This window comes from Heterocephalus glaber, unplaced genomic scaffold (assembly GCF_053883595.1).
Source record: "Heterocephalus glaber isolate CG9 unplaced genomic scaffold, H.glaber_assembly_v1.0 deba00001428, whole genome shotgun sequence".
NCBI lineage: Eukaryota > Metazoa > Chordata > Mammalia > Rodentia > Bathyergidae > Heterocephalus > Heterocephalus glaber.
The window spans coordinates 14257457-14281930 of NW_028258293.1; the positions used below are offsets into that span (position 1 = coordinate 14257457).

The 24474-nt window shown below is 32.2% G+C and overlaps 1 protein-coding gene across 50 annotated transcripts in view; it reads left to right on the top strand.

Annotated features, from left to right (window-relative positions):
- Sox6 (SRY-box transcription factor 6) overlaps positions 1 to 24474 on the top strand; it is a 689857-nt gene that overhangs the window by 410025 nt on the left and 255358 nt on the right. For 49 of the 50 annotated variants that reach the window (XM_087211270.1, XM_087211269.1, XM_021263841.2 and 46 more), the window contains one exon: positions 21197 to 21286. In XM_087211270.1, the coding sequence (XP_087067396.1) occupies positions 21197 to 21286 (90 nt within the window). Of the gene's footprint in view, positions 1 to 9153; positions 9338 to 21196; positions 21287 to 24474 lie in introns of all 50 variants that reach the window. The other variant, XM_087211298.1, reaches the window with a different exon arrangement.

The window sequence follows — 24474 nt, forward strand, 5'->3', positions numbered from 1 at the left end:
TAACTTGATAAAATTTGTGTGAGATTCAACACTAGAGTAGGTTGTAAATAAAACTTACCAACTGATTATAGTGGTAGGTTTTCTAGGTATGGAACAGGACATGAAATCTTCTTTTTCAGAAGCTAATTATTTTGGTATTCCCAATTCTTACATCAAATTGAAGAAGAACTTAAGAATTTTTTCTGTACTTTGAACTTAATGAATCATTGATCTGATCTGACCTAGGGTGTTACTACAGTTTTTCTTCTTGTAGTGAGTCACAGGGCCAATTTATTGCAGTAAATGCAATGCCTGTATATTTCAAGCAAGTATATGGCAAATAGGATTTCATGTGTAAAAAGTACTGTGTCACCTGGCTAATGTAATTACTCTGAAGGTCACACAGCTATTGGTACATCATCTTTGTGACAGTTTATTGTTATGGTGTGCAACCTTCTTCTTTTAATATTACCCTTTTTTTGTGGCAATAGCTAATGATTTATAGAACTGGTACTTCCAAGACCCTGTCTCTGACTTTTATAGAGTGCACTTTTAGACTGGCTTTTTTTTTTTCATTCAGTGATGTCACATTTTAGCTTATTCTTTAGGGATCATAATATTATTTTCTGTTCAAATTCATGGTTATTATCTCCCTCCATTCAGTCTTGACTTATATTTATATATTTTACTATCTTTTCCTTTATTCACATCAATAGATGTGCACAATTGACAACTGACTGATTTTCAGGGCTACAATGTTGATGTGCGCAACTTGCCATTTAGTGGTAAGAAATTGTTAAGTACTCACATTTGATGCTGGTGTAGAGCCCAAATTTATAGACATATATAACATGATCAGCTTCTGTTTAGTTCATAGCTGGATTCCCTTTGACGCCACTGACTGTTGCCAAGTTTGAAGAGAGGATTAGGAGGCACATGGAGTTCATCTTCAAGCTGTGCAGGGCGCTGTTGAAAGAGCCTTTGTGTTCTGTGTAATCAGGAGAACTGGTCAGTGTTTCAAATATTTGCAGAACAATGCTTATTCGAGAATTTGTTGCCATTTTCCCCATCCCCTCTCAAAATAATGAGAACATACTTAGATTTCAATCTTTGCTTTATGTGGTTATGATATTCTTCCTTTTCAAAAGCACAATTTTAACTTTTATTCATAAATGTTGAAAACAAAGCCCAGTTAAAATTTGTGTTCAGGTAGAATTTTCATAATCTTGTAGATTATTTAATTTATGCCTTAGCATGGACAGAAATGATTCTTCGAAGAGTAACAGCTTCACCCTGCCTGCTTTGAATTTTCAAGCTGACTGTCATTTTTCTGCATATCATTTTTTTCATATAAAGGGAAGCATTCTATTACTAAGAAAAACTGCCTAAAACTCCAGGTTTGAGAATATCCTTCAGAAGAAGACTTTCCTGGCAGGGTGAAAGGTTTACAGTGTATCCTGGATTTGCCACCTTAGATTACACTTTCTCCTAGGGTTTTCTTACTTGGGGAGGAAAAATAAGATAATTTTCTTCTTTCTTTACCACTGAAGAACACTGAGTATTAGGGCTGTGACTTTCTTTACAATGTTTTTTCGGATGCTTTTAGTAAAGTCAAGACATGCTGATATATTTACACTCACCAAAACAAAAACAAAAACAATCCCTGAAATCTATGGAAGAACAAAAGTAACTATAGAAAATCAACATAGTGTTCAGATTAAGAGTGCGTAATACTGTTTGCTTGTTCTGAGGATCCCAGTAAAATTTACTGCACCCCAAGCACTCTCATCATTTTTAAATTGATTCTAGGTATTTTTATTTAGTGTCTATTGTTTGCTAATGGCTATGCCAAACACTAAGGATATTCAGTGGACCCTCAAGTTATGACCAGCCTGACATACGAACAACTTCATCTGCCTCTTGTTGTCTATAGCGTGTACCCAGGTTAACATCAAGATTTCAGCTGTATAGACTTACAACCAACTTGAGTTACAACCAGCCCTTGGGAACCAATCGAGTTTATAAGTCCACTGTACTAGTGAACAAAATAATTTTTTTTTGGCACTTGGGGATCAAACTCAGGACCTTGTTCTTACAAGGCAGATGTGGTGCCACTGAGCTAAATCACAGGCCCCAAAATAATTTTTTTAATCTTCGCAGAATTTATAGTATGATAGAGAGGCTTGATGGTGAAGTAATTACAATAAAGTATAATAAAGTCATGATTTAGGCAGTTTAATATTCCAGTCGACTCAATTGAAAGCATTCATAAGGAAATGACTTTTTCAGATACTTTGGGATATTACAATTTTATTTTTATTCTTGTTCTGAGGAGTCTGACTTTTCCATAACCGAATACCAGATAACCTATTTTTATCATAGGTAATACTTGTATTCATATCTGGAATACTTTGTGGAGACTTGCTAGTTTAAATATTTCACCTTGACAAGTGTGGAAGTAACTTTACAGTATGTTATTCATTTATATTTATATTTCACAAGTTACAGTTATCAAAAACGTACTGGTGTTTGAATTCATCTTTTGCAAATATTGATCTCCAGTTAACCTGTAGTATTTTTGCAGTGTATCTACAGATCAATTTGGGGAGAATTTATATCTTTAGAATATTGTGAAATCTAAAGTATGATTGCAGTATCTAATTTATTTGGGCTTTAACACATTTATTCTAGAAATGTTTTGTAAAGTTTCTTCCTCTATGTATATGTGTAGAAAGCCCGCATATTTTGTAGATTTATTATTTTTTTAAATGTATTTTCTATTTTTGGCAAACATGGAAATACATTTTATACTAGCCCCATATCCAATGATCTTGACAAATATACTTATCAATTCTAATAAAATATTTTAATTTTAAAATTTATTTCGATATGCCTGATCAATTTGTGAATAATGAATTTTACTTCATATTTTCTACTGTATATAATTTCTAAATAAACATTTTTAATAGAAATGTTTTATTCTAGGTTAACACAAAACTGAATGCAACAGACTTTCTATTGCCCTCTGCCCCTTCCCCTCCTGCATCCACTGCCTTCTCCACTGTCAACATCCCCTACCAGTCTGGTATGTTTGTTACAATCAGTGAGTCTATGCTGACATCATTATCACTCAAAGTCCATAGTTTATATTAGGGTTCACTGTTGATGTACATTCTATGGGTTTTGACAAATGTATAGTAACATGTACCTACCACAGCAGAATCATAGAATAATTCACCGTTGTAACAATCCTCAGTGATCTGCTTATGGATCCTTCCTTCTCTCTACCTCCTGGCAACCACTGATCTTTTTCCTTGTTTCCATAGCTTAGCTTTTTCTAGAAGATCATATAGTTGGAACTGTATTGCAGCCTTTTTTTTTGATTGGCTTCTTTCATGTAGTAATATGCATTTAAGTTTCCTCTATGTATTTTCATGCTTTGATAACTCATTTATTTTTAGTGCTGAATAATATTTTATTGTCTGGATATTCCATAGTTTATTTATCCAGTCACCTACCAAAGGATATTTGCACATTGTATCCAAGTTTGTGCAATTATTAATACAACTACTATAAAATTTAATGTGCAGGTTTTTATGTGGACAAAAGTTTTCAGTTTATGCAGAAAACTATCAAAGACTATGACACTAGATTGTATCATTAGAAAATGTTTAATTTTGTGACAAACTTTAAAAATATCCTTCAAACTGATTTTGTACTCCAATGAGTAATGAGTAGGGGCTCTTATTGCTTCATATCCTCAGCAGCATTTGGTGTCAGTGTTTTCAACTGTAACTATTCTATCAGGTATGAAGTGGTAACTCCTTGTTATTTTAATTTTCATTTGGAATTCTCTAATGACAAATAATATTGAACATCTTTTTTTAAACACCTTTTCATATGCTTGCCATCTGTGTATCTTTTTTTTAAAGTGGTCTCTTTTTGAATAGTTTGCCATCTTTAAATTGGACGTTTGTTTTTTGAGTTTTATGTATATTTTTTACAACATTCCTTTATCAAATATGTCTTGTGCAAATATTTTCTCCAGGTCAGTACTTTGTCTTTAATAGTGTCTTGTGAAAAATAGAAATTAATTTTTGTAAGGTTTAGCTTATGAATTGTTTCTTTCATGGATTGCATATTCGGCGTTCTGTTATAAAGTCATCATTACACTGAGGTCATAGGTTGTCTCCTAGGTTATCTTCTAGAAATTTAATAGTTTTGTGTTTTACAAGTAGGTCTATGCTCCAATTTGAGTTAATTTTACCAAGTGTAAGGTCTATACTAGACTCTTTTTGGGATGTCCACTTGTTCTCACCTCATTTGTTAAAAAGACCCATCTTCTCTCCACTGGATTGTCTTTATTCCTTTGTCAAAGATCAGTTAACCATATGTATGTTGGTTTATTTTCCATTATTTTGACAATATCACAGTGTGTCGATTACTGTGATTTTATAAATCTTGAGTAGCATTAGTCTCTACTTTGTTCAATTCTGAGTCTTTTACTTTTCAATATAAAAGTTAAACTCATTTTGTTGATATTATCAAAATAATTTGGGATTTTGATTGAGGCTATATTAAATCTATGGATCAATTTGGGAAGAATTAAAATTTGACAGTATTGAATCTTTCTATAAACATGGAAATTCTTTTCTTGATATATTTCATTGCAGTTTTATAGTTTTCCTTAGATAGATTTTGTGCATATTTTGTTAGATTTATACCTAAATATTGCATTTCTTGGGATATTAATTAAATTACAATGTGTTTCTAATTTCAGGTCCATTTGTTCATTTCTGATATAGGAAAATTAATGACTTTTGTACACTGACCTTATATCCTGCAACTTTGGATAGAGTTCCAAGGGAGATTTTTCTTTGCCAATTATTTTGTATTGTGTATAAAGAAGGTCATGTCATCTGTGAACAAAGATGTTTATTTCTTTATGTCCAGTCTGTGTATCTTTTATTTATTTTTATTGTATTATTGAATTAGCAAGGATTTCCAGTATGATATTGAATAACAAAGGTGAGAAGAAGCATCCTTTGCCTTGTTCCTAATCTTTTTGGGAAAGGTTTGAGTTCTACACCATTAAATATGATGCTAATTATACCTTTTCTGGGTAGCTCTTTCTTTTTTTTTTTGGTACGGGGGATCGAACTCGGGTCTTTGTGTTTGCAAGGCAGGCGACAGAACCACTGAGCTAAAGCCCTGGCCCAAGGGTAGCTCTTTCTTATCAGTTCTGAAAGTTTCTTTTATTCTTTAGTTGCTGTAATATTTTTTTATAAATAGATGTTGAATTTTGTCAAATAATTTTCTGAATCTATTAATATTACGTGATTTTCCTTGTTTAACTTGATATGATGGATTACATTAATTAATTTTTAAATGTTGATCCAGCTTTGCATACCTGGGGTAAATCCCATTTGGTTGTGATAAATAGTTCTTTATCTACATTGTTGGATTTGATTTGCTAATATTTTGTTGAGGATATTTGCGTCTATAGTCTCATGAGTGATATTGTTTGATAGTTTTATTTTCTTGTAAAATCTTTGGCTAGTTTTGGTATTAGAGTAATACATTCTTTCTGCTTATATCTTCTAGATTAAATTATAAGAACTTGTATAATTTCTACCTTAATGTTTGGTAAATTCACCTGGGCCTGGTTCATTCTGTTTTGGAAAGTGATTAATATTGATGAAATTTCTTTAATAAATTTAGGCCTTTCAGATTGTTTATATACTCTTGTATGAATTTTGGCAGATTGTCTCTTTTAAGTATTTGGTCTATTTTGTGTAGGTTATCAAATTTGAGGGCATAATATTAAAAATATCCCTTTATTATCCTTTTGTTGTTCGTGGGATCTGAGTTATATCTTCTTCATTTCTGATATTAATAATTTTTGTCTTCTCTCCTTTTTCTTAGCTTATCTAGAAGCTTATCTTTTTAATTGACCTTTTCAAAGAATTAGTTTTCAGTTTATTGGTTTTTGTGTTTTCAATTTCATTTACATCGTTCTAATTTTTATCATTTATTTTCTTCTCTTGCTGTGCACTTAATTTGCTCTTCTTTCTTTTTAGTTTTCTAAAGTGGATGGTAAGATTAATGATTTTTAGATGGAGGCGTTAAATTTTCCCTCTAAGCACAGCTTTTGCTACATCCTACAGATTTGATAGTTTGTATTTTTGTAACCATGTAATCCAAATTATTTAAAATTTTCTCTTGACATTTTTTTCTTTGACCCATGTGTTACTCAGAAGTACGTTGTTTAGGCCGGGGATTTAGCTCAGTGGTTTGGCCGCCTGCTGCGCAAGCGCAAAAAAGACCCGAGTTGGATCCCCGGTACCAAAAAAAGAAGTTAGGCTGTTTAATTAGCATATATTTTTGGATTTTTCAGCTGTCTTTCTGTTAACTGATTTCTAGTTTAATTCCACTGTGATCTGAAAGCAGATATTATATGTTTTCTATTCTTCTAAATTCACTGGCTGTGTTTTACAGCTCAAAATGTGTTCTATTTTAGTGGCTGTTTCATAGAAGTTTTGGAAGAGTGTGTAATCTGGTGCTGTTGAATGAGATAGTCTACAGATGTTAAGTATATTCAATTGATTGATGGTGTTGGTGGGTTCAACCGACTTCTTGATTTTTCAGCCTGCTGGATCTTTTTCTGATAGAGAAGTGTTAAACCTTCAACTATCATAGTGGCTTCATTGATTTCTCCTAGCAATGTTTGCCTAACATATTTTGCCATTCTGTTAGGTGTATACACATTAGGGGTTGTCATGGCTTTTGGACTACTGATTCTTTTAACTTTATGTAATACCTCTTTAATCCTGAAATTTTTCTTTGCTTTGAAGTCTGCTCTGTCTGAATTTACTATAACTACTCCCACTTCTTTGATAAGTATTAGCATGAATTTGATTTCTCTATTTTATTACTTTTAATATATGTATCTTTATATATAGTTTCTTTTAGATAACATATAATTGGGTATTATTTTTGATTCACTCTCACAATCTCTCTTTTAATGCTATATTTAGATCCTTGATGTTTATGGTTATCTAACTGTGTTAGATGATATGTATCCCATATGGTACTGTTTTCTATTTTTTGCCTTTGTTTTGTTCCTGTTTTTGCCTTCCAAATCTTCTGCCTTTTGTGGTTTTAATTGAGCAATTTTTATGATTCCATTTTCTCTCTTTTCTTAGCATATCAGTTATACTTTTATACTTTAATTTTTTTACTTCTTAAATAATTGGCCTAGAGTTTGCAGTGTACATTTATTTATTTATTTATTTATTTAGGGTTTTTTGAGACAAGGTCTCACTATGTAGTTCAGACTGACCTTGAACTCACTGTGTTGCCCAGGCTGGCCTCTAACTCACAGCAATCCTGCTGCCTCAGCCTCCCAAGTGCTGGGATTACAGATGTGCACCACCACATCCAGCTTACAGCTTATAAATTTATAATTTATTTAACTCTCCTTTCACATAGCTATGTGACATAATACATAGGGCAAGTACCTTCAAAATATTTCTATTTCCTCCCTTCTGATATATGTCTTAATGCTGTCATACCTTTAACTTACACATTGTATATATAATAAATGAAATTTCTTATTTTTAAGTATATGTATGTGTTATATATGTATATTTGTATAATGTATGTATATGTAGTTATATATTGTTGCTATAATTATGAGCAAATTATCTTTTAGGTGAATTTCAAATAGGAAAAAGTTTTATCTTCATTTATTCATGCTCTTTATGCATATTTGAGTTCCTGATCTACACTATTTTCCTTTTCTCTAAAGAACTTTGCTAGAATTTCTTGGAAGACAGATTTTCTGTGAACATCTTCCCTCAGAGTTTGTTTGTATGAGGAAGGCTTTTAGATCTATTTCATTTCTGAAGGGTGATTTCTAGGTGGTTGTTCCTTCTATCATCACTTTAACTCTTTCACTCAGCACACTTCTTGCTTGCATGGTGCTATGGCTTGTGTTTCTCATAGTTCCTATGTTAGAAATTTAGTTCACAAAGCTGTAATGTTGAGAGGTGGGATCTTTAATAGGTGATTAAGCCATGAGAATTTTGCCCTCATGCAAATTTTAAATGACACTATTATGGGAGTGGGATAGCTGTATCAGTAGGTTTCTGAATTTTAAAAAAATGTTGGCCTCTTACCCTATCTCTCTCTTGTTATTACATAGCAAGAAGGTCTTGACTAGATGTGACTGAAATTTCAGACTTCCCAGGCTCCAAAAAAGTGAGCCAAATGAACTTCTATTATTAATAAATTACCCCATCTGTACTATTCTGTAATAAAAGCTCCAAATAGCCCAAGACACATTTTCTGAGAAGTTATAGTTATAATTCTTATCTTTATTCCTCTAAAGGCAAGATGACCTCTGCCCCCTATCATTGACTTCTTTTAAGAATATTCTTTATTTTTAATTTTATGAGGTCTGAAATATGATATGCCTAGGTATATTTTTTACACTTACATGCTTAGTGTTCACTGCACTTCCTGTATCTGTGGTTTGGTGTCTGACATTAATTTAAGAGAATTATTAATAATCATTGTTTGGGTATTGTTCTGTCTCTGTCATCTGTTTTCAGCCCTTGTTTCCTTCTTTTTTTGGTTTTGAGCATTTCTGCTTTACGTATATCATCAAGCTCAGAGATTTTCCTTTTTTTGATCATTTTTTAAAATCTACTAATGAGCCCATCAAAAGCATTCTTCATTTCTGTTTTGCTTTTGATTTCTATCATTTCTTTTTTATTCTTTCTTAGATTTTTCATCTTTTGGACTTAACATCATCTATCTATTCCTGCATCTTGTCTGCTTTTTCATTAAGATCCTAAGCATATTGTGCATAGTTTAAAAGAAATACTGGTCTGATATTTCTAAACTTCTGCCATTTGACTCAGTTCTGATGCTTATTCAGTTTCTTCCATGTTTTTTGCCTTTTATTATGTCTTATAATTTTTTGTTGAATGGCAGACGTGATTAAGTAGGTAAAAGAAACTGAGGTTAAAAAAACTTTTAGTAATATAATAACAAGGTATGAGGGGAGGGGAAGCATCCTATAGTCTTACGATTAGGTCTCTTTTTTGGTGATCTTGTGCCCCTAGTCTATGAACCTTAAGTAGTACTTCTTAGTATTTTTCCTTTTAGGTGGGCCAGGATGGCTGCTGTGGTTAAAACTTGAGTATGGATCTGGTAAAATATTTTCTTCTGAGGGAGCACTTGTTAAGAAGAAGAGAATGTTTCCAAATGGTTCTTTTTCCCTTTCCCTTCCTGGGACCACAAGAAGATTTTCTGTGATATTCACTGTGAGGATCTGGTACAGCTTCTGAAGGTAAAATTCACAAACGTATGGAGGCCTTCTTATGACTGAGAGTCCCTGGAGTTCTTAATTCTCAGAGTTGTCCACACTTAGCATCCGGCAACTCATTAATTACAGTTCTGGTTTTCCTATGCAACACTGATTCCCACAGAGGTTTTTGTTCACGGGTTTCTGGTCTGGTAAGTTGTAATTCTTTATATCTGCTTTTCTGTCTCTCTAATTCTAGAGACAGCAATCTGTCCTGTGACCTGAATTCTCTTATCTAAGAAGAGCTGTTGATTTTTCTGTTTATTAAGTTTTTTACTTGTTGCTAGAATGATAACTTACAAATTCCCTATATGCTGGACCAGAACTAGAGTCTGCTATGCATATACTTTTTGTTTTCTTAAATTTCTGCCTAAGGCCCCCAGGGTAATATTGAATAGAAAAGTAGATATTTTTGTCTTGTTCCTGAACTCAGAGAAAAGCATTCCATGTTTTACCATTAATGTTTGCTGAAAGTACTCTCCTATTCTTAGATTGCTGAGAGTTTTCTTTTTAAAAATCATAAATAGTATTAAATATTATAAAGTTCTTTATATCTAATCTAATCATCATGAGTTTTTACCTTTATTGTGATAAAGTACATTTATTGATTGGTATTTGAATCTTTAAGCAACTTTGTATTTCTGAAATAAATCTCTCTTGGTCCTTTTTCTATATTGTTTTAAGTTAAAAATGCAAATAATAAACCTGTTTCAAATATTTACATAATGAAAATTAAAGCTAATGAACCAATAAAGGGGATATATTAAAAGGTGGAAGGGCAGGAAAAGAGGCAAAAGAAGATAAAGAACTGATAAAAAATACAGAAAAAACTAAAAACTAGCAATACAGTAGATTTTTAACTCTACTTACAAGAAATACATTAAATATGCTGTAAATGCACTAGTCATATTAATTTTTAAAAGGCAAGATACCAGATTGCATTAAAACACCTTGAGAAATAAAACACAATAAATACAAAGATACAGATGTGTTAAAAGTGAAAAATATTGTTTAAGATACACATGAAAACAGTAATTAGGAGAAAGCTGAAATTGCTGAATTAAGTAGACTTTAGGAGAAGCAATATTGTAAGAGATACAGAAGGACACTTCATACTGTTTTTTTTAGAGTCAATTCATCAAGAAGACATAATACTCCTAAATCAGCATGGACCTCATCATAGTGCTTCAAAATACATGAAGCAAAACATTGACAATGTGAAAAGAAAAAAACCTCCCGAAAAACACATATGGCTACAATGTGATTATTGTTAGATGTTTCAACTTCTCTCTCAGAATTTGATAGAACTAGTAGAAAGAAAATCGGTAAGAATTTAGAAGATTTGCACAGAACTGTAAGTCACCTAGACTTAACTGATGTTAATAGAGCACTAACTAAGAAACCTTGGAGTGCTTATTTTTTCAGTCAATATGGAGCATCCTCAAGTTAAAGCATAATCTGTTCCATAAAACAAGTCTCAAGAAAGATAAAAGGATCAAAATTATAAAGCATATATTCCCTGACTACATGGAAACGAAAGACAAATTGATAAAAAGAAATTTTCTTTTTAAATTTAAAAAATTCCCAAATACTTGGCAATTGAAACACCTGCTTCTAAATAAACCAGGTATTAAAAAGAAAAAAAATGAGGAAAACTATAAAGTATTGTGAACTAAATAATAATGAAAACACAACCTCAAAAATTGTGTGGGATATGGCTATGACATTACATAAAGGAAAAGTGAAAGCTTTAAGTGCTTATATTAAACAATAAATGTTTAAAATTGACCGATAAATTCAAGGCACATCCATTCAAAATCCCAGAAGTTTTGTTTTGTTTTGTAAGCAAACTAATTCTAAAATTTATCTGAAAATGCAAAGGTGCTACTGTGGCAAAAGCAGCCTGAAATAGAACAAATTCTTATTCTATGTGATTTCAAGAGAACTATAATGCTGCAATAATCCAAAAAGTTTGCTATTGGTGTAAAGATAATAAATCGATCAATAGAACAGAAGGGAGAATCCACAAATAGAACTAACACACGAGCACACATGCTCTCACACACATGGTTATTTGATTTTTTGACTGCCGCGACCTGCACAGCATAGGGTGCGAAGCCGAGGAGAGCGGTGGGAGATGAAGAAAAAATTGGAAAGTAACAAGAAAGAAAGATACATACCAAGATTAAGCTTTATAGCTGGGACCAGGTGGGACCATAGCCTGATGAGCTAATGGCCTCCTGGCGTCCAGTGCGCTCTTTATTTATAGTGCAGGACAAACAAGAAGAGAAGGCGGGGTGATTAGTGCCACGTGACCCACGTGGCCTAGGCTGAACGTGATGTGTCATGATCTGGGCATGCGTGGAAAAGGAACACGGATACATAATGTAACTGTCTCCTAGGGCTGTGCCATCCAGCATCTACAATCTTAGTCAAATCTGTTTGACTATCTAGTCTATGAAGGACAAAGGGAGTAGGGATTAGGAGAAAGGCTATCCTCAGGCCCGGCTGCGGCATTTGACAATGTTACCAAGATAATTCAATGAAGATGATAATTTTCAATAGAAGATGCTGGAATTTCTGGATATCCTCATGAAGGAAAATGAACCTTATTTGAAAGAATGTATACAAAATAAGTAAAAGTGGCTCATACCCTTAAATATAAACCCATAAAACTGTTAGATGAACATTTTTATAATCTTGATATAGAAAAAGATTTCATAGAGCAGCTGCAGAGAGCATTAATGATAAAGAAAAAATTTGATAATTGCGTAGCATCAAAATGAAAACTATGGCCTCTCAAAAGACACTATGAAAATAGGCATGTTAAAGTGAGGTGAAATATTTACGATACATGTATGTGACAAAAGACATACATAAATAATTTTAAAGGTGTGTATATAATATATATCAAATATGAATAGAATATAGTGATACAAATATATAAAATATTGACTACTATATAAATAACTCTTAAAACTCACTAAGAAGAGGACAAAAAATAAAAACTCTTTTGGTTACTACTTGACATGCAATAAAAGTGATCATTTTTAGTATATCAAGGAATTTGTTTTAGCACTTATGAGCTGTGCATTAAGCAATATGGAAGAACACAAAGTGGTATCAGACTATTTCCTGACTATTAAGGAGCTTAATGTTTAGTTAAGAAAGATGGAGTGAGCCTGACCATATACTTCATCATATGGTTGTGAAAATAGTAGTGGGGTTAAAATGAGTTGATAGATTGAAAGAATATAAAAACATTCCTGAGAGATAGTATGTGTTCATCAAGTGTAAATTATTTTCCTTTCAAATGATGAAAATTTGTATTTGAAGTGAGAAATCAAAGCATAATTGAGGAAGTGATATTTAATGTAGACACTGTAGAATAGGAGAGCTTTTCATAAGTGCCAAGAAGTAGAGAGACATTCAGGTCAGGAGATGGCATGAGCAAAAGGTAGGCATGAGAAAGCACAAGGTAAATAGATGGGAGCGAGACATGTTTGATTTACGCACCTGAACAGAGAACAGAATGAAGAGTTTCATATGGGAGAATCAGGGCGAAAATATGGAGGGACTTGGAAACCAAATTAGAATGTAGCCTTCTTTTACACTGAGCTTTTATGGATTGCTAATAAATAAGTAAAGGAGATTAAAAAGATATTTTATTAGCAAAAGCTTATTTTATTAACAAAAACAATGAAGGTGTCTGATGAGCATAAAACTTTAAAATTGGGGGCTGTTGATCTCATATGTAAGTGTTTTTTGTTTTGTTTTTTCTTGGTACCGGGGATCAAACTCAGGACCTTGTGCTTGCAAGGCAGGCATGGTGCCACTGAGCTACATCCCCAGCCCTTGTTCTTGTTTTCAGTGAGCCTCAATTTTCACTGTACTGTGTTTTTCTTTTGGTAGCATCATGTTCAGAAAATACTAAGTCATATAGATAAATAATTATAAAATAACATGCTATAGGAGTTTATTATTTTTGCACATCCTTTGATAAAGCAAGAATTTTATTTAAACATTTGTATACTATATATTTTAACATGTTAATAACAGTCAATGCTCTGATGGTTTCCAGATGGTTAAAATTTGGGACATAGCACATTTACATGTACAAATAATATGACATTTTTTGTTATGGTTTTCATAATTTTAAGAGTTTCTTTTTAAGTTACAACTTGTAGAAACCCAATTCTAAGTAATAGGTATATATTGGCTTTCATCACCAAAAAACTCATGTATAGCACTTAGCTTTAGCTGTATTTGAATACATGTGCACTAACATGATTTAATGATTTTTTTTTACTCTACTCTTATCTCTGCTTTTTTCCTATTTTCCTTTTTAGTTTTGGCTTCATTCATTCTTGTAGCAGATAAGCTGTCTCCATGTGCCAATAGGGTGGCCATGACAACTCCAGCTCCACATTCTTATAGCGTCCAACCTGAGCTTGAGAGAGCCTTTCCAGATAATTCCAGAAGAGAATATGACTGGGACAAATTCCTCTTTTTTTAGTATCTGAGAGGAGCAAAAGAAGGGCCACAGAAAAATTGCAATTGATAGCTCTATCAAGACAACAGTGGCATTCAGAAATATTTTCCAAAGAACCAAAATAAGGAATATAATAGGACTCACACTAGATATGCAAAAATATTGAATTATTGTTTCCATAGTCCATTATAGTTTCCTAAAAACAGTTAAATATATACTTGATAAAATGAAAATAAACAGTTGTAGAAACCAATGAGCAGAAGCAGAAAATAGGATGTGGAGAAAATGGCATAAAGGCAGTAATATTTTAGCAATGTAGAACAAACATGGTTTCTAATTGGACATTTTTATTCCATTAAAATTGGGACACAGTTGAAGTCCTTGTGGACCATGAAGTAGTGAAACATCAAGGCCTACAGAGTCATACGTACTCCATGAACATGAAAATAAAAACTGTCTGGAAAGGAGTTACCTTTCGAATTCACCAGTAATTTTAGGCAACATCTTATTTATTAATAGTGGATATTTAAGAAAGGAAAGCTTTTAATTCAAACAAAAGAATTGTGGGAAAAGAAAGATGAAGGTGTAGGAAGACTAGCATAATTGAACTTGCTATTGCAGGGTATTAACTTTCACTGCAATATCTTGAATTTTAGCACCTCTCTCTAAAAAATGAGATCACTTAATACCATGTCTGAAGCAATTAATAAGTATAAGATTACTCATTTCTCACTATATGAACACTGTATTTTGGAAACTATAAAACTGATGTTTAAATAATGATTTAAGCAATCGTTTTAGTAAGTGAGCATAAACTGTAGTCAGGGCTCTTACCAACTTTTTTGTTGTTGTTGTTGGTACTGGGGATTGAACTTTCCACTGAACTACATCCTAAAGCCATTTTTCTATTTTTATTTTGGGGCACGGTCTCCCTAAGTCACTAATGTTGCCCAGGCTGTATGCAAACTTGTGATACTCCTGTCTTGGTCTCCCAGAGTTCTGGAATTATAGGTGTACACCAGCACATCTGCTTCTCCCCACATTTTTGGTCTTGGCAAGGCTGGTGGCATCCTTGCTTCCTCGTTTCTGAAATGAAGGTGTTGGTCTTAATAATCACTGAAGTCTCTTCTTGCTCCAGTTGGAGGCCATGACCTTCTGAACCACCTGCTGTATGTATTCTTTAAAATACTGGTACCAGCAGCATTTGTGCTTTGATGGCTGTGTGGGAGATCATCTTGTTTGGAGTGTTCCCTCTGCTACTGTTTTAGAGACTAGGCATAGGTGGCCTAGGGAAGCAGACTGAAAAAATACCTTTTACCTGCTCATACAGAACAATGTAACTTGCATGAGTGTATGTTAAGGACCAGTTTTTAGGAATGCAAATGAAAAAGTTTGGTAGATGAAAATAATACACAGAGAGAATATTGCACCTAATGTGCTGGTGTCTGTGTGTTTCTGGAAGGTTTCAAATGTGAGGCTTTTCCTTCCTTAGGAATTTGCCAGAACCTTGCAAATCACAGTTCTGATAACATTTCCAATAGCTCCCAGTCCCTCCACAGCATGCACACATCCACACTCACAGCATATTGTTTCATAAATTGTTTGTGGAACTAACATTTTTCCTTGAAGGAATATATCTGATTTAATGACCAAATCATTTTAAGGCAGCAAAACAGAATTTTACAGGAACTAAATCTCTTTCTTCACACTGATCATGCATGTTTTACTCGAGCATTGAGTCATTAGCATGTTTATAATGGTTCTAATTTAGCACAACATTTTCTGAATTTTATCCTTGAGTCATTTACAAATTGTTCATATTGAGTAAACAAAGGAAACAGATTGCATTTTATACTTAGTAATTTATCTGAAAGAAGAGGGGAGGGTTAATTGTTTTAAAGTTTTGGTCTGTTTGGGGAAGTGAGTCTGCTTTTTCATTGCTAGGCATAAATGCCATTTCTCATCTTTTTGGAGATGGAGGGGGCCATGGTGGAGTAAAATGAAAAATTAGGACTAGGACAAGATTGGCCACTCCCAGGGGGGAGTGTGGAGCAAAAGGGGAGCTGGCACAAGATTATCCAGAACAGTTGGTGCATTCCTTAATGATCAAGTGCTTGAGAAGTCCAGTTCTTCCTGGCAGAGCATCTGTGTTGATGTTTATATCACTGCCTTGCTGTATGGGAAAGGCATGCTTTCTCTTTCTGCTTAGCTAAAAATAGGATGGAATATAGCATTGTATGAGATATTTTAAGATAGCAAAAACAGTTGAGAGGGTAAAGGTTTGGCTTCTGGATCAAAAAGATCATGATAAAACTTGCAGTATTCTTTGTAGATTGAATTTTATCTAGAGATTGTTAGTAATTTGGATTCTTGGTTAGGGAAGTTATTCTAGATTTATTTAGTGCAGTCTGACAAAAAACCACTCTGTTGTCTTTTTCTTTTTTGTCAGCTTTCAGAATGAGCAGCAGGGCTGAAAAGAGCCTCTATTTATACCCCCTTGCTCTTACTTGGAAAATTAGTTTTGGAGAGAGAGGTGAGAGAGAGAGGAGAGAGAGAGAGAAGAGAGAGAGAAGAGAGAGGGAAAGGAAGAGGAGAGGAGAGAAGAGAGAAGAGGAGAAAGAGAAGAGAAGGAAGAGAAGAGAGAGGAGAAAGGAAGAGAGGGGAGAGAGAGGAGGAGAGATAACAAGTAGTCCTCAGGGAGTGTGTTTTGTACGTTATAGTGACTTCAAAATAAAACTGGCACATTTTAGTGTCTAATTATTTTTAGTGAGCTTGGAGGGTTTTAATTAAAATTTAAGAGTGCTCTTCAAGCTCTCCAAGCTCCAATTTTATCCCACTGTATTGTGGAGCACTTGCCACTGTGGAAAAATGTACAGTAACTGGCATATGCATCTCTGTTTCCTTATAAAAAATGTGGAATAGATGATCAGTGGGGATTAATATGTATTGTTGTATTTGGCTGTAAACTAAAGTCATGGATACTTTTGACAAGCTGTCATTGTTCTTGAATACATAGAAAATTTCATACGTTTGAAACTTGGGATTCCTATGGTAAAAATAAACAAAGTCGCCTGTTTTCTTAAAAGAGTTAATAGTGCAAAAAGAATTATGAATAAAGGACCAGCAGTCATTATCTTTTCTTGCTAAAATATTCAAAAGCTACTGTTCATATTTCTAATATTTTAGCATTTTTGACTCTAGATATCACTTTGTGGTGAAAGGAATAATAAATGTTTACTTCCAAGTAAATTGTTTTAAGGAACAATGAAAATGTGTCTCATTACTCTTTCCTCTTCCCCATGCTTTAATATTAATTATGATTTATGTACTGTCTTTGATCTCTAAGAGAATATTTTTTACAGAATAGGAGTTAATATTGCTGAATCTTTTCATTAACCGGGAGAAATTTAAAATTGTCCCTAAAATATCACCAGAAAAATGAGGAAATAAACATCTCACATTCTCTCACTTTACATTTTTATTTTCCCATAAAAATAATTATTTGCAAGCAAAAACATTTCCAAGCCATGAAAAAGCATTTTTGACTTACCTGGCCTGAAATCTAGGAATACTTAGGAAGCAGAAATTGTGCTTCATAATCTGGTATGCAGTGTATTTTTAAAAAATTAGTCCTGAGTTTTATCTTTCCTTATTTTCTTTATTTCCTTTGAAAGGAACAAAAGAAACAAACTATATGCAACTGAGAATTAATTAAAACACATTAAAACTTTGCATCCTTGCTTAAAATATAGAAGAGAACTGAAATCTAGTTTTAGATTTTTTTATAGTTTTGTTTTACTCTCTATTATTTATAAAAATTAGACAAGGTAAATATAAATTCCCTCATTTCGTTGAAAAGATATATATTGGTCAATGGAACAAATTTTTTCAAAGTAAGAGGAATCAGTTTTGGCATTTTATGACTATGTTAATATGGAAGCATCATTACTTATATTTATTTTAATATATGTATATTTTGGTAACATTTTTATCCTATGATTTTGTGATTCTTTATCTCAATTTCCAAAGCTCAGTAGCTCCTTTCTTGTTTCTCAGCTGAAGTCAGCTCATATTCATTAAACTAAATAGTCAATTTAGGTAATTAAATTTACTGTATGTTTTTTGTCATTTTGAGGACTGTGGCACCAACAAAACTATAATGATTGTTTTCAAATTAATAAAACATATTTGTGTGTGCAACATAATTTAGGAGTATTTGTGGGATATTCAGTCCTTTTCTTTTTTGTGGAGTTTAAGGGGGACAGGGCCTCACTATGTAGTTCAGGCTGGCCCTAAAATCACTATTAGCCTGGGCTGACCTGGAGCTTGCTACAGTCCTCCTGTTTCAGCCTCCTGAAGCTGGAATTACGTACAGGTGTGGTGACCTTTTTTTCTATTTGGAATCATCTGTGACAACTGTGTTAAAGCCTTACTTGGACTTCCTTTTTCCATGTGCATAATGCAAACTGGCCTTTAGTTATTTTTTCCTCTTTGATTTTGCAATTGTGCTAGATCAGAATAGGGCAAAGTCTGATCAGTTCAACTGCATCTGTGAAGCTAGTACCCTATTAGTGTGGCTGAAGGATGTGGCTGAAGAGGGAGGGATGCTTTTAATTTGCACCTTTACCTTGATATTAAGTGTAAATTTGTACATTCCTTAATGAAAAGAGAAATTTCAAAATATAAAATGGCTTTTGTAATTTTATATTTATTTTGTGCTTCATCATTTCAAATAAGAAAGCTTTTACTGGGGACAGAGATGTCCTTTGCCCACACACTGCTTGGTAACAGTCTGCTTCTTTTGGTCTTTCCCCCCTCATCTTGCCTGCTTTATAGTACAGTGCAGAGGGTGCTCAGCATAAACTGTGGTTTGACTTAGAAGTTTGTCAGTCAGATAATTAGGGGAGAAAACTGAGCCTTTCAAGAAGCTTTCTTACAGTTTTGAGTCTTCCTGGAATCTCCTACAATTAAGATTAAACGTTGACAAGATTGTATAAGTGATTTTTATTGCCTTTAAGATAAAGACAATCAGTGGTTGTAGTTAAATACTTTCATGGTTCTAAATGTAGACATGCAATGACTAGCTTATTTTTTCCCTCAGTGTGTTCTATGAACTCCAAACTCACACAGCTAGATTAATTTAGCATTACAGGAAGAGTTAACTTTTTAATAGAATGTAAAATGCTTCAAAATTATAAGCCATTTTATTAGTGAGATGCTTTTAAGTAAAGCAGTGTCCACATAGTTTGTTTATATATGCAGTGTGTGTTTTTGTTGTCCATATAGTTCTGTTTTTCTCCCATGAAGTTTCAGCATTCTTTCCTTGGAGCTCTGAAAGATTTTGCCTATTTATAGAAATGAGAGACATATTTTGATCTGTTTTACATCTAGTATTTAATCCTAGTATATGGACTTGTACTGAATTTGTGCATTGCTAATAAATTGAGCTTTTGGGTTTGATTATTTCACAATATGTTCTCAGGTCAAATTTTAACCAATTTATGTTCTACATTTGTGTCAGAAAAAAATGATATGACATTTACAAAAAGGTAAAAATTTGTAATCTAAGTAGATAAAATATGAAAATCGAGTCTTTTGTTGAATTTTTTATCCATAATCTAATACTATATCAATGTTTCTCAGAAATTCAAAACTAATTTGAGAAAAATTAATCTTTGACAAGCATGACTTTGAGGATTTTCTTCTTAACTCTTAAACTCGGTTTTATTATTTTATGATTTTAGCATAAGACAATTAGGTATAGCACAAAATATGTATTTCATTTCTGAATGTGAAATGAAAAATACCAGGAGACCATTTTGTCAAATAAATACAACCTGAACATGTACATGTATGCCACATTGGAAGGTCATTCAGAATCCAAAAATAATAGTAAGTAGGGAAGAAGGAAGGAAGGAAAGAAGAAAGGACTGGAAAGAAGGCCGGAGAACTTTCACTAGATAAAATCAAACTGATTTCTATTTAGAAAGAACTTCAACTTCTGTGATAGACAACTAATATAGTTGGTCTTCATCAGCCTTTTTGGGTCTTACTGATCTGGATTCCATCCATTCCTTGATAGATTGATTGTGCCATGGACAAATGTTAATTGTTTTTCACCAATACTTTCCATCCATGCAATGGTCTTCTCATCTCTTAAGCAGGGATCACTGCCTTTTTCTAAAGCTTATCTAGCTTCTAAAGCCCTTTAGAGCCATCTTGACATGTCATTCTGAAAATTTCAAGGAGAATTTAGAAGCTAGAGAAGCAAAATGAAAGGGAAAATGCGAGAGATAGGTGCTGATATCGGAGAGAAAAGGTACTTGGAAATGAAATAACCATTTTTAAATAAAGTTTTAAAAGAAAGTTATCGGTATTTTGACACTTGGAATGTTAAAGTTTAACAGGAGTATGCTTTGCACTAAGGATTTAGTGTTTAAATCTGCATTCCCTTTTGGAAATAAGGCCTATTTGTTAAGATTTGTGGCCTAAAAGGTACAAGTAAGTAGTTGTAAGCAATAGCTCCACTTGCAAATCCATCTAAATAGGAAAAGTAACTCAAAGAGGAAATTTTGGTGGTTCTAAGGACATTGCAAAGTTTGAATCAATGTAACATTTATGTATCTTTATAAAAACACATGTAATTGTTCCCTATAATCTTATAAATGCACTAGGGTATTTATTACTTATAAATGCAACAGGGAAAATAATATTTAAACAATTATTTTATATTTTCTAATAATTATTTAGATATTTAAATAATATTTTACTTAATAAAGATATGTCTCACTGTGAAAAATTTTAGTAGTTTTCATTACCAAGGCCTAGAGAGCATTTTGGCTTAATTTTTTTTCCTTCTTTGCTCTAAAGGAGTATTTTATAAAAGTTAGATTTCTTTTTTAAACGCTAAGCGTTTACATAGGTTGATTGGCCTCTTCTACCTTGAAGATCTGTTATTGTTCTTTGCATAGCACATACTTTTTTCTTGGATATAAAATATCATCTGGATTAAAAGTAATATCATTTAAACACAAGCCCACAGGAAAGATCCCTCTTTTCTGTCTTATTAGTTTTCAAAAATGATAAATAACAATTAAATAGTAATAGAATTAGGATACTAAGAAAAGATTATTGAGCATTATCCTATGTTCTCCTGGGCAACAGATTAAGTCATCTTCTGGAAAAAAATAAACTTAATTGTGGTATTTTATAATATGTAGAGTAATATAGTCATCTAATGTATTATACGAAATATCTTTGTACATTCTTAAATGAGAGATTTTCTCCACAGATTGGCCTTCTGAATTTGTAATATACATATATTCATAATACTTACTTTTGTATTTTAATAGATTCCTCCTGCATGGAAAAACTACTTTCAAAAGATTGGAAGGAAAAAATGGAAAGACTAAATACAAGTGAACTTCTTGGAGAAATTAAAGGTACAATATAATAACTAATGAATATCTCAATACACAAACGTTATTTTGTAAGATGACCTATTTGCTGATCTTCTGTAACACTAAATTCTTACCTCAAATACTTGATTATAGATGAGAGAATAAATGTATGATATGTCTCTGAAATTTTATTCTTTGTAATATCTACAGAATGAAATTTCTGCTCACCATTGGTATGAATCCATACACATAACTTGTAGGGTATATTGCCTATGGGTTTACTTAAAGAGTGAGAAAGAAAAACATTTATGTCAAAAAATGAACAATTTAAGTTAAATATATTCTTAGTTCTTCCTCTTAAAATCATAATAGCTTAACTTATAGGTCCAAATTATTAACTTGAATTTGTTCAGATCAAAAGAGCTTACCTGTACTACTTTTAAAAAAAAGAATATAGAATGTATTGTACACAATGATTTATGGGCGGATTCTGAGTCCTGGGTACCTCAGATTTTTTCCACATTGACTTTGTATCTTATTAGATGAAAGGCTTTGGAAAAACTATTGGGTTTTTGTACATTTCATATTTATTGTCTCTAAAATGAAAGTGATAGCATACTTTATAGACTCACTACAATAGTTAATACATTCAAAGCTCTTGGATCCACAGTGCCTGATGTCACTTAAAAAAGTACCCATGAATATAAGTTTTGGAGGTTGTTAATATGCCCAGAGGAACATAGATTAATATCAAAGAGATTTCATAAGATTTAGCATTTCATGATGTTACTCAGATGAGAATGAATATCTTAATTTTTGAATATCTGTGCTTGTTATTATTTTAAATATCTTAAAATGTGATTAATCCCAATCTATTCCAGTATTAAATTGCGCTATTAGCTGAAGTGTTTTATTTGCCTAACAAAAGGGTTATTGATTTTTTTGTGAAGATGAAGTACTGTATCCCTAGTTTTTTGTTTCATGATTAAAATTCATGGTCATTCATTCACTCAATTATCCCTTATAAACAAATAGTCATAGCTTTGATTTGCACTAACAATTTGCAAACTTAATTATATTAGTTTTTTGAATTTATCTAACAATTTTAGGGCAATCTTCCTGTTGATTGTGGGTAATATCTTAGTTAAGATGACAGTTTGGCAATAAGTATCTGATGAAATTGTTATTTTGGATTTACTACACAAAATTACCTAATGTTCAAGCATCTTATGTTCAACTAAAATGAAAACAAAAGGAAGTCATTTTTTCCCAATGAATAATTAATAACTCCTTCCATTAACTAATACAGTATCAAAATCAAGTGGAAATTAAATATTATTTTGAATTTCACTGCTTCTGTTTTTTACTTGTAAAGGCCATGTGCTATTTTGGAAAAAAGAGAAACTCAACTTATAACTGACAGGCTGAAAGAAAGTCATTAGTAACATATTCTCTATCCAGCTGCAATAACATGGGGTGTGCTACTTTGCACGTCATTCTGTGTTTTCTTCCCTTTCCAAAGTCACTGGTTTTATAACAGTCAGAACAGAAATGGCTTATGCAAAGGCAAGCTTTTACCAGCATGAATGATGGGGGTCTTGTTTTCTCTTAGTAATGTGGAAGCTAACATTTTATTATGTTACGACTCAATATCGAGTTTTATATATCAGGGTATCTTTTCTTTCTGCACTTCATTTTTCTTTAATTCTAATTCTAAATTTAAAATAAAAAAATACAAGTCTTAGACACTCAAAATGTATAAACTTCAAAAGTGAAACACATGCAAAATTAGGCTTTTCAAATTCTTTGACTTTTTTCCCTGGATTCTTTATGGGATCTATGAACTTTCATTTATGTGGTATTCTGAGTTTTATAAGCATAAAATATAATATTCTCACAGAATTTCCCATTTTTATTTATTGTACATTTTTTCCTCTTCTTACATTTTAATATTTTGTCACTATATACATTATACATAAATTATACCAATAATATATTAACTTAAAATGAAAAAGAATTTAAAGTAGTATTTAAATAGTTTAATTTAATTACTGTTGAAACTCAATGTACATTTTTATTCTAGGTCACATAATGTCAGTTATTATCCAGATGAATTCATTATCATTTTTCTGAAATTTTAAAGTGATCTAAATTAAATCTTTGAGGAATATATAGTGTGTGGATAATCAGTATTTAATATTATATTCCAAGCACTGTGTATTGTAATAGGTTTTATTTTCCTCTGATTACAAATTCACACATATACATTTGCAAGAAACAGATAAAAACACAGAAAAGAATTGTACTTTAATTCTAGCTGTGTTATGTCATATGTCCTTTTTATTTAACTTAGTATATGTATGTTAATTTTTTCCCATAGGCTTAGTACCATCTGTTTACTATTCTTTTGTAGTCTGTTTTGCTCCCTTAATGCTATATTATGAATTTCCTTGTGATTATGTAATCTTCTGGAATATTTTTATTCGCAGAAAACATGGCATAAAGTGAGATTTTCATAATTTAATTGAGCCTCTTATTCAACAGTTAGGTCAGAATTAAAAGGATTAAAACACAAAGAACATCTTTTTAAGACTTGTCATTTTTTAGTTGTTATTTTCTTAGAATATATTCTTAAAAGTGAAGTTCCTGGGCCAAAGAGTGTTTTTTAAAAAGACTTTTGATTTCTACTTTCCCTTGTCCTACAGGAAGAGTACATTGTTTTATGTTCTCTCCGGCAGTATCTGCAAATGCTTAGCTTTTTGCCCTCAGTAGTGAATGTTCCTTTAAAAAATTCTTTCCATTTTGACAGAGGAGAAACAACTTATAATTGTTGAATTAATCTGAATTTTTTTCATTATTTGTGAGAATGAAGATTTTATATAAATTTATTTGCTGTTAAATGTCTCTTCCTTTGTGTACTGTCTATATCTGTTGATGACCCATTTTTCCTTTAAATGACTAGCTTTTACTGGTTTGTAAAAACTTGTTATATATATTAATAGTATTCAATTTTGTCATTCATTTTATTTTATGGTCTTGTAGTCTTTCCATCATTTTTTAAAAGCTTTCTGTTGGGAGTTTGTTTAGAAAGACCTTTGTTATCCTGAAGTCAGAGAATATTCTACTGTATTTTCTTTCAATTGCATGGCTATATTTTTAAATATTTAACCTTCTTTAATTCCTCTTGAATATATTTGGATGTATAATGTCAGTGAGAAATATGTTAATTT